The sequence below is a fragment of the Equus asinus genome, chromosome 2, assembly GCF_041296235.1.
Source record: "Equus asinus isolate D_3611 breed Donkey chromosome 2, EquAss-T2T_v2, whole genome shotgun sequence".
NCBI lineage: Eukaryota > Metazoa > Chordata > Mammalia > Perissodactyla > Equidae > Equus > Equus asinus.
Genome location: NC_091791.1, coordinates 88,877,466 through 88,891,419, shown reverse-complemented (window position 1 = coordinate 88,891,419; position 13,954 = coordinate 88,877,466). Strand labels below are relative to the sequence as shown.

Genomic DNA, 13,954 nt, shown 5'->3' with positions numbered 1-13,954 from the left:
ACATGGACGTAATATTTCTGTCTGTCTTGGGAGACTTTTGTACAGAGAAATGTATAAACCCCCGAGCTTCCTTTTCAAACTGTTCCCCAACTCTAAAGGCCAGCCGGGTATCCTGCCCTGGGGATGCTGGAGACGCCTCCAACCATGTGCCCCCAGTTCCATCTGCACGGGCAGAGCGGCCATTCCCTCCCGTCCTGATATAGAGTAACAGCACCATCCTGGTGTTATCATTCTCATCAGGCAGTTATCACTGTCTTACACACCTGTCTGTCCTCCCTGGGGGCAGGGAATTCGTCCTTTCTGTCTCCGATCCCCACAGTGCCTGGCCCACAGCTGGCGTAAGCTGTGGAGTGAGCAAAGTCTATCCATGGGGGCTCTGTGTGTGCCCACTAACATGGGGGACTGAAATGCCGCTGCTTTGCTCGAGGGTTGAAGAAAGAGTGGACCAGAGCTGGACCCACCCGCAGGGACCACACCATCTGTGCTGTGCCTGGATAGCTGCCCGGAAGCTGCAAACTTGGGGTCTCTCAGTGGCTTTGCCCTTGGCTCACGCCCCAGTTTTGTACTTCAGTTGTCCCATATGTCGTTTGTGAGAAATGTGGTCTCTCTACTCACAGAAAAGTAACTGTGAGCTTTAGGGTGGGAGAAAGGCCGGCCATACCCATGCTAGACCACTAACCCCTACCCGTCTTTAGGGATCATTTCCAATGCCACCTGCTTCCAGAAGCCTCTCCTTGCCCCTCAGGGCAATGGAGCTTCGTTCCTCCCCGAGCCTCAAGTCCCTCGCTCGTACCTCCTCACCGGTCTGAGCACATCCGACCCAGAGAGAAGGCTCTGGAGGGCACTGCTGACTACATCGCCTTGAACACCAACACCCCTCTCAAAGGTACGGAGGCCTCACCCTCAAGAACTCCAGCTCAGCATCCTCTCCCCAGAGCACGGGGCTCAGACGGTGCATCTCTGAGACTTCGACCTGGACCCGGAAAGCGGTCATCCTCTCAATCAGACTTGCTGGGACGTAATCTTCAACTCGAAAGTAGGCTTTACTCTCTCCCTGCTGGAAATAAGATGCAGAAGAGAAGGTGATGACCAAGATGCCTTCTGGAGAGCTCTGAGCAGAACAGAAGTCTGTGTGCTGTCAAAACTCAGGCTGGGGCCCCAGGGCAAAGATGCTCCTCTGAAGGGCCCACCCGGGATATCTTTTTCCACTAAATTAGAAGTTGGGCCAAACCACATGACATGAATAGGAGGGAGAGAAGAAAGGAGCCACCCATTTTTGAGACCCTTCTGTATGCCCACTGGTCATCAGGATACTCTTTTGATCCTCACAGTAATCCTACAAGGACAGCATTATTATTGCCATTGCCAAGAGAACAAGACAAATAAGGAAGGATGGCATTCAACAGAGCCAAGGTCACACTGCTTGTAAGTGACAGACACAAGATTTGGTCACCCAAAGCCCTCACACATTCTATGGTGCCACGCCACTTCCCAAAAGGTACAGAAAGCCCTGGCCCTAAAACTTTGTTTCTTTTTATTCCTTTAGCTTTCCTGTCTGCTTGTGCTCCTGGCACACTGTCCCCTCTGACCAGGGAGGTCTTGGCTGCGGGACCATTTCTCCATGAGAAGGTGATCAAGAAGTAGCCCCCTGAATGAGAGAAGATCTGACACCCCCACCCCGCCCCAGGCCTGAACCTTCACCAGGTCTGCTCTTCAGGGAACCGGAGGCTGTAGCCCCACCGGGAGCGGCTGGAAGATCAGCATCGCTCGCAGCCTGATGCCGGGTTCCCGGATGCAGGCTCTGGGGCAGAGAGAGGAATGCAGACATCTTGGAGGAGTGGCGTCAGGGTCACCTGTAAAGAATGAGAAAGGCAGCACTTGGCAGAGCGAGTAGCTGACCCTGCCCCATATTCCTGAATCAGCCCATCCCGGGCTCAGGCAGCCCCTCTTGGCCTAATCTCAGGCAAGACATTTCCCCACAGCTGAGGACAGCTGCCCACGAGAAAAGCAGCAGGGAGCCTGGAGCATCTGAACTTGTCAAGGCTTGGGGTGGGTCACTTGGCCTGAGGAAGGGATCTCAAGGGGACAGCACAGCATCCACTATATACCCACGCTCCTGGTGTGGCACAGGCCTGTCCCCATGTGGCTGTGGACTGAACTCCTCCAGCCTAAGGCTGGCCGGTGCCAGTTCTGAGCTCAGCTCAGAGACGCAGAGGGAAAGAAATTGCTCAGCAAGCTAGTACACAAAAATGCATTTAGTATGGCCAAAATCCAGAACACTGACAACACCAAGTGCTGATGGGGATGCGGAGCAACTGGAACTCTCATTCATTGCTGGTGAAACCAGCAACAAATTAGCCATTGATGATTAAGTAGCTAGGAACTGAAGGGTTTTTTTCCTTTTTGCAATTACTGATTACAGCTTTTAGCTGTTTAACTCACCCATTGTTAACTGTGCTGCTTAGGCAAAATGCTATCTGACTCCCAGTAGGCTCCTACAGAGAACATCTTCCTGGAGCCTGGGTCACCATGGTAATGGGTGTGTGAGCTGTTTTTCAGGAAATAGAACCCCTTTGTCCACTCCAGGCTGGCTGAGTCCACCAACTCATCAACCGGGCCAGTGCAGATGTCCAATAGGCAACCTTTTGACGTTGAGAGGCTAAAAATTTCACCTTCAGATCATACTCATGCTGCCATTTTGTGAGCATATGTCCTATGAAGAGGCATGAAGTCTGACTATGCTTGCACAGATCATCAATGACCTCACCTTCAATCCCCTCTCTCCACATTTCTGACCACCTTGCCCCTCATCCCATAAATATCCCTGAGTCCCTATTTTTGGGGAAGTGGATTTGAGGCTCATGCTCTCACTTTCCTGCATGGCTGCCTTGTGAGTAAACTCTCTCTCTGCTGCAATCTCGTCGTCTGGGTGTTTGGCTTTCCGGGCAGTGGGCAAAAATGAACCTGGCGCGGTAACACTGGTGGGACTGCAAAGTGGTACAGCCAGTTTGGAAGGCAGTGTGTCAGTTTCTTACAGAACTAAACTTACTCTTACCATACAATCCAGCAATCACACTTCTTGGTATCTACCCAAAGGAGCTGAAAACTTATGTCCACACGAAAACCTGCACACGGATATTTACAGCAGCTTTATTCCTAATTGCAAAAACTTGGAAATGAAAGATATCCTTCAGTAGGTGAGTGGGTAAATAAACTGTGGTACATCCAGACAACAGAATGTTACTCGGCGCTAAAAAGAAATGAGCCATGAAAAGACATGGAGGAAGCCTAAACGCACATTACTAAGTGAAAGAAGCCAATCTGAAAAAGCTATAAACTGTAAGAGTCCAACTCTATGACATTCCGAAAAGGGCAAAGCTATGAAGACAGTAAAAAAGATCAGTGCTTGCCAGGGGGTAGGGAGGCGGAGGGGTGAAGAGGTGGAGCACAGAGGGTCAGGACGGCAGTGAAACCACTCTGTATGATTCTATAACGGCGGGTACACATCATTGTACATTTGTCCAAACCCATAGCCTGTACAACACCAAGACTGAACCCTAATGTAAGCTGTAGACTCTGGGGGATAATGATGTGTCAATGCAGGTTCTTCAGTTGGAACAAAGTAGCCCTCTGGTGGGGGTGTTGATAATGGGGAGGCTATGCATGTGTGGGGCAGGGGTTATATGGGAAATCTCTGTACCTTCCCTTCAATTTTGCTGTGGACCTAAAATTACTCTAACAAAAAAGTCTATTTAAACATTTTTAAAAAGTATTTAGGACCTTTGAGCCAGCATCTCATTACTAGGAGTGTAGCCAAGAGAAGAAGTCAATGTCGGCCTAAAAAAGCTCCAGCGCAAACATTTATTTCCATGTCATTTATGAAAAGGAAAGATCAGAAGCAACCGGAACGATAATAATAGTAGTTACCACGTCCATGGCCCTTCTGGGAGATCCCGGACGCTGAGAGAACACACAAGTGAGGGAAGCTCCAGCCCTGCTCCAGCAAAACGCCTAGCCATCCCCAAAGATGGTTAGGAAGGCCGTGGGAAGACACAGACCATCAGTGAGAAGCAGAACGCGAACCGAAGGTGGCCACGTTTACAGCGGGGTAAGGCCGCGGGGGTGGGCAAAGGATGGAAGAGAATGCGCCCAGAAGAAAGTCGTCTGTTGCAATGATGTGATTAAGGATACTAACTTTATACCAAAATATCTTTGTCTCCCTTGTTAAACTGCAAATGTATTCACTTCCCTGCTTAGAATTCTTCAGTGGCTTCCAATCTTTCACTACAGTGGTTTCCAGATTCTTTTTCTGTTCAGCTCCAGAACCATTTATCACACCATATGTTAGCCCCTGAGGAGGGCACACGAAGCGCCTCCCGCATCCCACCAGCGTGCCCGCCCAGGCCGACAGCCGCTTTAGCCAGGGCTGCAAGGACACACCTGCAGCTCCCCGTACCGGCCGGTCCCCCTTCCTGCCACTCACCGACGCAGACGCAGGAGGGGCTCTCCTCTCGGAGCCTCCCCCATCGCCCTTTGACGTGCCCACCACCGCGCCTGGCACATAGCGAAGCAAAGCCTTAGATGTGAGTCCTGGCCGTGCTCTCATCAGCTCATCTAACCTCCCAGAGGCACCATTTTTCTCAAATGGAAATAACCCCGGCCCTGCAGAGTTGAGGCAAGGCTCAGACGAGGCCGAGCCTGGAGCAGGCCCTCCAGGAAGTAGGGCTGAGTGCGCGCATGCGCAGAGGAATCCGTTTGCGTAATCTGCCTTTACGCGCACACGGGGTAGAGGAAAGGTCGGCCTATGGGAGCAGCGGAGAGCATCTGGAAACCGCGCTGGTCCCCAGGGCAGTGGGAGAGGTTGAGGCTGGGCAGGACCTGGGGGAGGAGCTGGAGGTGGAGGATGAGGCCGGAGCTGGGTAAAGTGGGTCAGAAACTGGACAGGCAGCGGGTTGCCAGAATGGGGCGCCCAGACACACCTCTGGGCCCCTGGGGCTTTGGGGCAAATGATCCCACAGGAAGGAGTTGGAATGAGTAAGGGGTCTTACTCAGGCTCCCCAGCTGCCTTCAGTGGACCTGGCCTGCAGTTTCCCCTACTCTAAGCCCTAGTTAGGGTCTCAGGTGTAAGATCGTGTGTGCGAATCCGTAGACTGAAAGTTAGTCTTTGGGTCGTTTTATAATAGAGCACACTTCTAATCAGAATGGGGGAGGGGGAGGGAAGCCTGCAGAGAGCAGTTATCACGTGGGTGCCATACATATGTACATATGTTACCACCTTCCACCCTCATGGCAGCTTTGCAAGGAGCCTACTATTGTCTCCATTTTGAGGACAAAAAAGCCAAGGCTTAGAGAGATAATGTGCCCAAGGTCAAGCACAGAGCCACTGAAAGAGGCAGGGTTTGGACCCAGTTCTGTCTAACTCCAAAACTCAGGCTCACTCCTCTGCTCCATGGAGCCTGCCAAGGACAAACTAACACTGCCCCCAGAAGCCCCCCTACCCTGTCCACATGAGCCACACGCAGGATTGGACTAGAAACTGTAGCAAGGATGTCAACTGATGTGCCGGGGCACCTTAGAACACCCTCCAATGTCTTCTCCTCCAAGACCTTCAGAAGGAGCAGCACAAGAGCAAGAGAGAGCTGGCCCAGGCCAGGTAAGGCCCCCAGCCCTGGTGCCTGAGGAGACAGGAAGGAGCTCCCAGAAGCAGCAGCAGTGACTGGGCTGGAGGCCTGTCAAAGGGGCAAGGAGGAGGTTATGGGGCCAGACCAGCTCTAGGAGACTGCCCTCCCAAGCTGGGGTGCTGCCAGGAGGAGGTGGTAAAGTCCCAGGCCCCAGGAACTGAGGGAGGTGCAGGGGAGTGGGGGTGGGGGCGTTGGGATTTAACCCACTGTTCCGTGACAAGCAAGCTGCTGGCTTCCTGATGGGTGACTTTTATCCACGGTGTCATCCAGTCCAGAAGCCAGCGCTCCATTCATTCATCCATCCACTCCTGAGACCAACAGCTCTTGAGCAAACTCCCTGTATTTCAGGCACCACTTTGGTGCTGGGGAAATGACAGAACAAAACAGACAAACCTTTTCTCCTCAGGGGGATTCCATTCTCACAGAGAGGACAATAAGATTGATAAATAAATGAATATACTGTGCCAGGTGGTGAAAAATGCTGTGAAGAAAAACACAGCAGTGTGTGGGGATAAAGAGGGACTTTGAAGACTCCAGACATGGTGGCACCTTTTGAAGATCTCATGGGAAGAAAGCGAGATGATATTGGTATAGTCTGAAAAGCATTTTCCAAACTGAGGCCTGCAACCCATGAGTGACTATGAAATCAATTCTGTGGTTCACGGGCAGTATTTTTAAATTGACTAGAATAGAACAGGAAATACCAGTGTACGTCAAATATAGAAAGAGTGCATCTCACCTCCAGAAACTTCTCTTCAGTTCTGTAATATGTGCGTGTGTGTGTGCTGGTTATAATGTCTGTCACTTTTTATCATGAGTCATGGGACAAAACATTTGAAAGCCACTCTTCTCAAGAACCATTCTAACTCTTGAGCCTGTCCTTGCTCTTAAACTCAGATGGGGGGACAACACAGGCACTGTGACTGAGGCCACACCTTTGCCCTCTCCACCCTACACTGAGGATGAAGAACACAGCCCCCTCCAGACGTCCACACTCAGTGGGGACCACAGCTTCTCCTTCTCAGACTCAAGGGACATTAGTTTCCTGGGGCCGCCATAACAAAGGAGCACAGACAACGTGCTTTAAACAACAGAAATTTATTTTCTCACAATTCTGGCGCCTGGAAGTCCAAGATCAAGGTGTCAACAGGGTTGGTTTCTTCTGAGGCCGCTCTCCTTGGCTTGCGGGTGGCCACCTTCTCGCCGTGTCCTCATGCGGTCTTTCCCCTGTGCTCCTGCATCCCAGTGTCTGTCTGGGTGCCCCAACCCCCTCTTCTTATAAGCACTGCAGTCATATTGGATCAGGGCCCCCCCAGCCTGCCTCATTTTAATTTCATCACCTCCTTAAAGACTCTATCTCCAAATACAGTCACATTCTGAGGTACTGGGGTCAGGGCTCCAACACATGGATTTTGGAGGACACACTTCAACTCACAACACAAGGCCAGACCCAGATGACCCCAGCAGACTCAGAACTTCAGCCTAATACATCTCCTCCTAATACATCTCACCAAGGATGTAGCTTTACTGACCAATAAGTGCCCACTGGTGGGGGACATATATTTTTGGCCATGTGCAACTGTTCCCTTTCTTTCTGGAAATGGGAACCATCCCCACTCCCCCTCAGTCCCCCCTCAGTCAGCATTTTGCATAGTGTAAGTTCTACCTGTGGCTCCCAGGATGGACATGTGAGTCAAGTCCAACCAATCAGAACATGGCATTTCCCTGCACAGTGATTGGCGTAGTGTGGGCACACGACCCTATCAGAACCAAGGAGACAGGACCTCAGGATTTCCATGGCATTACTGAGAGGGTCTCTCCCTTTGGTGCTGGGGTGCAACTAGGAGGGTGGAATCCAGAAGCTGCTGAAGGCAAACCTGACTGAGGAGAGCACACAGCCTGGAGACGCAAGAAGCATAAGTCCTGCTGGTGTCTTTGAGCCCCTGCACCCAGCAAGCCTTAGGCACGGTTAGGATCCCAGCCCTGGGGGCCGAGGAGACAGGGAGAAGCCACAAAGAAAGCAATGACAGGCCCAGAGACTTGTCAAAGGGGCAGGGAGGGCCTAGACACTTCAGTTTTGCAAGCCAATAAATGACATGTTTTATCCAAGCCAATCTGAGCCCGCTTTTCTGTCACTCGCTATCAGGAGAGTGCTGAGTAATCACGTATTTTGGCCAAGGGATGTCGGGGAGACGTTCAAAGGGTTCAGAGGGTGGAGGGAGGGTTTCCTTCCATTTGCAGGGAGACCAGGAAAGCTGTGTGGTTGGGGTTGGTCTTGGAGGGTGGGTGAGATTGTGATGGACGTGCAGACACTGCTGGGAAAGCATTCAAAGGCCCAAGGACATATGGGTTAAGGCTTTCCATTTTTCCTTTGAGCAGTGGACTCCTTCACACAGCTCTCACGTCCTCTCTAGAGCATCTCTTCTCCAAGTTCAGCACTCCCTAGAGGCACCCAAGTTTTTGTCATATGACGGTGGCGATGCTCTCCAAGATAAAAGCCAGTGCACTGTCTGGGAGGTCACCTGGGAAGAAATCGTGGCACCCTCACCTCCCTGGCTCTTCCCTCTCTGCTTCTACTGATGCAGCCAGAGACGAACTCCGTACTTGGATGCCATGTCACACTGCTGGGTCACATTGCTCAGTCTCTGTTGAGGTCTGTTGCTAAGCCCCTGCCCCCTCATCTTGAACATGTGTCACGGGAGGTGCTCATGAACCTGAGAGCAAAGCGGCACTGCTCTCTGTCACAGCTCAACTGGTTGGTCCCGCCTTCCTGCCTGGCCTCCTCATTTTGAATCCTAATTAAGTAAATAAATATATTAGCATCATCTCTCCCTACTTTGATGCATCTGCAAATTAAATAACCAGTAGCCTCTACTAACTCCCCGGGGACTATAACAAAGGACCATCCCAGGCAAACCAAATTAAAGAAACTTACATGTGATTCTGGGGCAGGGACAAGGGCTTGGTCAACAAGCTTAGAGCTGCCATCTGAGAGGCAGTGTGTCCAGCAGAATCAGCACTGGCCTTGGAGTCAGACACACCTGGACTCAAATTTGGACTTACCATTTTCTAGCTACATGGGTCTCAGATCGCTTTTCTAGAAAATGTGAGCAATAGTATCAGCCTTGCAATGTTGCTGTGAGGGTCAAAGGAGTTAGCACTGTGGAAAATGTCTAGGTCAATGACAGGTACAGAGTGGTCTTTTAATAAAGATTGGCTATTACTATTGATGATGATGATGATAATGATAGGAACTCAACATATTAGTAAATTACTGTTTTTAGGAGGGATCTTAGACTAGAACTACCTTACAACATATAAACTTGATTGGTTCATCTTTGTACCCCCAGAGCCTAGCAAAGAGCACTCAATGAATGCTTGTTGGATGGATGGATGGATAGACAGATGGATGGATGGATAGATGGATGGATGGATGGATGGATGAATGAATGGATGGAAGGATGGATGGATAGATGGATGGATGGGTGGTTGGATGGATGGACGGACGGACGGATGGATGGATGGATGGATGGATGGGTGCAGTTTACCCCATCTCAGTGGTAGATGTTAACAGCACTTCTCAAAGGCTCACTCTCCACATTTCTGACAGATCCGCCTTGTCTCATGACTGCTTCTCCAGTGACCCCACCAAGGGCCCCAGGTTTCCACCCTACCTCCTCAGGGTAATTGCCAAACTCGGCCTGCAAGGCAAGGACCCCCAGCTGCAGCAGCATCTCATCGTTGCAGTACAGCTTCTCCTCCAGGATGTCCTTCCGAAGCTGTAGGTAAAATTGGTGTCTTGTCCGGCTCTGCCTGGGAAAGAAATGCAGGAATAAAGGCCACTGGAATGCTGAGGGGAAGGGAGGACGCCGAAGCCAGAGGGTTTTCTCAGTCTGGGAAGCAGGGAAAGGAGAGGAGACGGGATACGACCCAAAAGAACCCAGACGGCAATGCCAATAAGACAAGGGTGGTCTTTATCACACCATGCCTCCCACCCCTAGTGGAGGGCTGCTCTGTGCCACGCACTTCACCCAACGCCCACGGAGATGTTTGCTGCTGTGGTTCAAGGGAGAAAACTGAGATGCAGTTAGATGGTCCTTTTAGTGAGCAAAGGATTGAAGAGGCAGGGACCCCACTCTGAAGTCATGACCCCCTCTCTCCTCCAGACTCCTCACTGGGCTGCCGGGGGAGGGGCACATTGGGGTCAGCGGGAAGAGAACTTTGACCTCAAGTGGAGTATGTACCAAACAAAAGGGCAAGCTCTCATTTTGACCCGGGCATGCCCCCAAACACTGATTTTTCCCCCCTTTTCTGTCATATTGGAATCCAATCAACAAGATCAACCACAATAACTGTTGTTATTTACACATAATTTGCAGTTCTCCAAGCACTGGCCTATCTGTTGTCGCTAACTTCAACCTGCACACAGACAAAGGCCGAAGGAACAAAGGCATTTGCAGCACTCACTGGAGCAGCCCGCAGTGGCCCGCAAAGAACTTGATCCTCAGGAAGAGTGTGAAGGCGTCCGAAGACGTCTTCTTCCGGGGCTGCTCGCTCCAGCCTTCGGGGGCTATCTTGCACAGCCGGGTTTCAGGGTCCAGGAAAAAGAACTCTTTGCCTGAAATGGAAGTAGAGAGCGTTGGGAGGGAAAAGCAGCGGGGCAGGCGGCACCCCTCAGCCACACAGCCCTGAGCCCTGTCCAGAGGGTCAGACAGCAGCCCTGGGAGTACCGGAGGGAGCAGGAAGCAAGCCACCTGCATACCTGCCACCACAGCGTCTGAGGGGCCAAGAGCAGGAGGCAAAGAGGAGAAGGTGGAGGAAGAGAAACTCAGCACCAGAAGGAGAAAGTGTGGTTATTTATCTTAGAGAAGATATTACTTAGTATCTGCCTTCCAGCTCCCATCTTATGGAGATGAAATGAGAAACAAAGGGATGAGAACGTCGATCTTGCCATGGGCCAAGCGTTCTGCATCAAATGGACCATCCCAAGCCTCCCCAGGCACGGGCGTGTCAGGGACTGAATTCGTGCATTGACGCCCTAACACTCCCCCCCACCCCCCCCACCCCCCCGCCATGGGATGGTATTTGGAGGCAGGACCTTTGGGAGGTAAGCAAGTTTAGATGAGGTTAATGTGATGAGAAAAAGGAGAGACCAGAGCTTGCTCGCTCTGCTGTGTGAGGACTCAGTGAGAAGGTGGCTGTCTGCAAGCCGGGAGGAGAGCCCTCACCGAGAACCTGCCCATGCTCACCCTTGACCTTGGATTTCCCAGCCTCCAGAACTGTGAGAAAGAAATGTCTGTTGTTTAAACCACTCAGTCTATGGCATATGGTTAGAGCAGCCTGAGCAGACTGAGAAAGGGCACAAATGCATTCACCTTTGTCTTTGCACCTGCACGTTGCCCGCTTGAAAACTCCAACAACCCAAGCTCAGGACTTGAACTCCTGTTGAGTTTGTCTTCAAGCACCTCTGGGAGAGAGGCTGAACAAGCCCAGCCCCTGAAGGCACCACCTTCACGCCCTGCTCTCTTCAAGGTAGGGCTTGACCCCCTCCCCATCCTGTGTGGCCGCCCTTGGCCCTCTCCTGGGACCCCTGCACTCTGCCCCAGCCTTGCTCTCCCCACACCCCTCACCATGCTCCACCCTCGCAGCCCAGAGGCGCTCCATAGCAGGCTGCCTGGGCACAGGAGTCATGCCAAGTTTTGGAAGGCAGAGGTTTTACATGGGGAACCAGCCTTTTCTCCCAGAGGCATATGCAAGCTGGGGCGAGGGAAGGAGGTGTCCAGAGTGGTTCAAATGGGAGTCACCACATGGTGCCTGGACCTCTGCCCCCTGTGCCCTAAGCCCTTGCTGCTGAATCTGACTCCTCACACTGACTCACCTTTCGCTTAAGGTCACTTCTCCCCAGGGAATGGGCAGGTCCCCATGACAGTGTGACTGGCAAACCCTCCCACATGGGCCTATATTTAAACCCAAGACTGGTCACTTTTGAATGATTTACCCAGGATGCCCCAGCTAAGTGGCTCTAGAATGTCCACCCGGGAGGGGTCCGGGATGGGACCTGACCCGGAGGAGGCAGCAGGAGATAAGCCTTAAGCCTGTACTCCTAGAGTCGGCATACTGGTTTTATTTAGATTGCATGTTTTAGATCAATAAAAATACAATGTTTCCTAAGGATTCTTCTATTCACATTTTACAAAAGATGGAGCCAACATCCACTGACCACATCCAAGCAGATAATGCTTGTTCTTTCTACTTGGGAGAGAGCTCTTTCCGAGGTCTGCTGAGAACTATGGGGAGACAAGGACACCCCCAACCCCATGGCACACGGAATGATCCCACGATAGGCTTGTGAGCTTCTCCCATTGGAGATGGAAGAATAGAGGAAAAGCGAGATTATGACACCTAAGCAAGGTGGGCTGCGAGATCCAGGATTTAACCTGAAGGCCCGTGTGATCCCACCACGGCCTCCTTCCCATTACTCCTCACAGTGGCTAAAGACCACAGCAAAGAGATTCGCAGTAGACAGAAATACAGAGCCTTAACGGAAGGGCAAAGATGGAAAGAAGTTGTAGACCCACTTTCCTTCAGGATATTGGGAAGGGATTGTTAACTTAGGCTCCTGGGGTGGGGGTGCTGATTTCCCATTAGTCCTATGTGATTAGATGGAATTTTTTTTTTATTGCGGTAAAATACACATAACATAAAATTTACCATCTTAACCATTGTTAAGTGTATAGTTCAGTCGTGTTAAGTACATTCACGTTGTTGTGCAACCATCACCACCATCCATCTCCAGAGCTCTTTTCATCTTGCAAAATTGTAACTCTGTACCCATTCGACAGTCTCTCCCCTTCTTCCTCTCCCCAGCCCCTGGCAACCACCATTCTACTTTCTGTCTCTATAAATTTGACAACCCAGGTACCTTACATAGCGGAATCCTACAGTATTTGTCTTTTTGCAACAGGTTTATTTCACTTAGCACAATGTCCTCAAGGTTCATCCATGTTACAGCCTATGTCAGAATTTCCTTCCTTTTAAGGCTGAATAATATTCCATTGTATGTATATTCCACATTTTGCTTATCCATTCATCCGTCAATGGACATTTGGGTTGCTTCCACATTTTAGCTCCTATGAATAATGCTGCTACAAACAGGGGTATATAACCAAGATCCTGCTTTCAATTATTTGGGGTATGCATGCAAAAGTGCAGTTGCTGGATCATATGGCAAATCCACTTTTAGTTCTTTGAGGAACTGCCATACCGTCCACAGTGGCTGTACCATTTTACAGTCCCACCTAGATGGAACTGTTTTAAACATTTGCCTGTCTCACTTGAATGCACTGAGGTTGATCAACCAGACCCAGCAAGTCACAGAAGCCCACATCTTCCCCGCACTACTTCATGACAGTCTTCTGCGCCGACTTGACACTGTGCACATGACCATGAAGGCTTCACCACGCCAGTTTCCAAGAGTGGAGGGTGAGGTGTCCTAGCCTCGAGCAGTTTTCGTAGAAGGAATAGCACTCAGGTACCTGGAGACCTGGGTTACCTGAGGTACCAGGCCAGCCGTCACCTCCCCGGAGACACTTACCTTTCATGTAAGCCAAACCAAAGTAGGCGAGCTCCCCAAGGTTGGCGAAGGACACGACAGCGTTGAAGATGGCGCCCGCTGTCGACGTGACGTCACACTTCACCTCCAGACTCTGCCCGCTCAGCAGCACCACACAGAGGTCCCTGAGAGCCAGATAGGATTTCCCTTTCTTGGTCTGAAAACAACAATAAGAGTATCAATTATAACAATAACTACGAGACATGGCATCTTTACCCCGGGCTGGCTGCTATGCTAAACATTTTACATGCATTGTCTCATTTAACTGACAACCATCCCTCAAAGATAAGAACGTTTCTGATTCGTGTTCGGCAGAGGAGAAACAAGGCTCCGAGATGGTGAGGGACTTGCCCTCAGTTGCTGAGTTAGTAAGCGGTGGAACCGGACTCAAATCCTCACCCTCTGCCCGGCTCTGGGGGGCCAGGAGGGCTGGGAGGCAGGTGGAACGGACATCTTTCCCCTGCAGAAATCCCGGCTCTGTTTCCCAAGAGGACTAATCAGGGGCTTCGTCAGTGAATCCTCCACTCCCGGGGGGTGTTGGTCAAGCTGATGCTGTCCCGCCAGGCCCCCGCAGAGCACAGCGGAGAGAATTTGGGCTGGCACAGGTGACAGAGAGGGCTGCAGCCAAGGGGATTAACTCGTCCAGAAACAGACCCATGGC

At 51.1% G+C, this 13,954-nt stretch overlaps 1 protein-coding gene across 2 annotated transcripts in view; it reads right to left on the bottom strand.

Moving 5' to 3' along the window:
• Positions 1-13,954, bottom strand: part of FRMPD2 (FERM and PDZ domain containing 2) — a 119,224-nt gene that overhangs the window by 58,922 nt on the left and 46,348 nt on the right. For both annotated transcript variants that reach the window (XM_070493502.1, XM_044759592.2), the window contains exons 10-13: positions 13,276-13,450; positions 10,149-10,299; positions 9,356-9,494; positions 902-1,057 (exon numbers count right to left, since the gene is read on the bottom strand). In XM_070493502.1, coding sequence (XP_070349603.1) covers positions 902-1,057; positions 9,356-9,494; positions 10,149-10,299; positions 13,276-13,450 — 621 coding nt within the window. The remainder of the gene's footprint in view (positions 1-901; positions 1,058-9,355; positions 9,495-10,148; positions 10,300-13,275; positions 13,451-13,954) is intronic.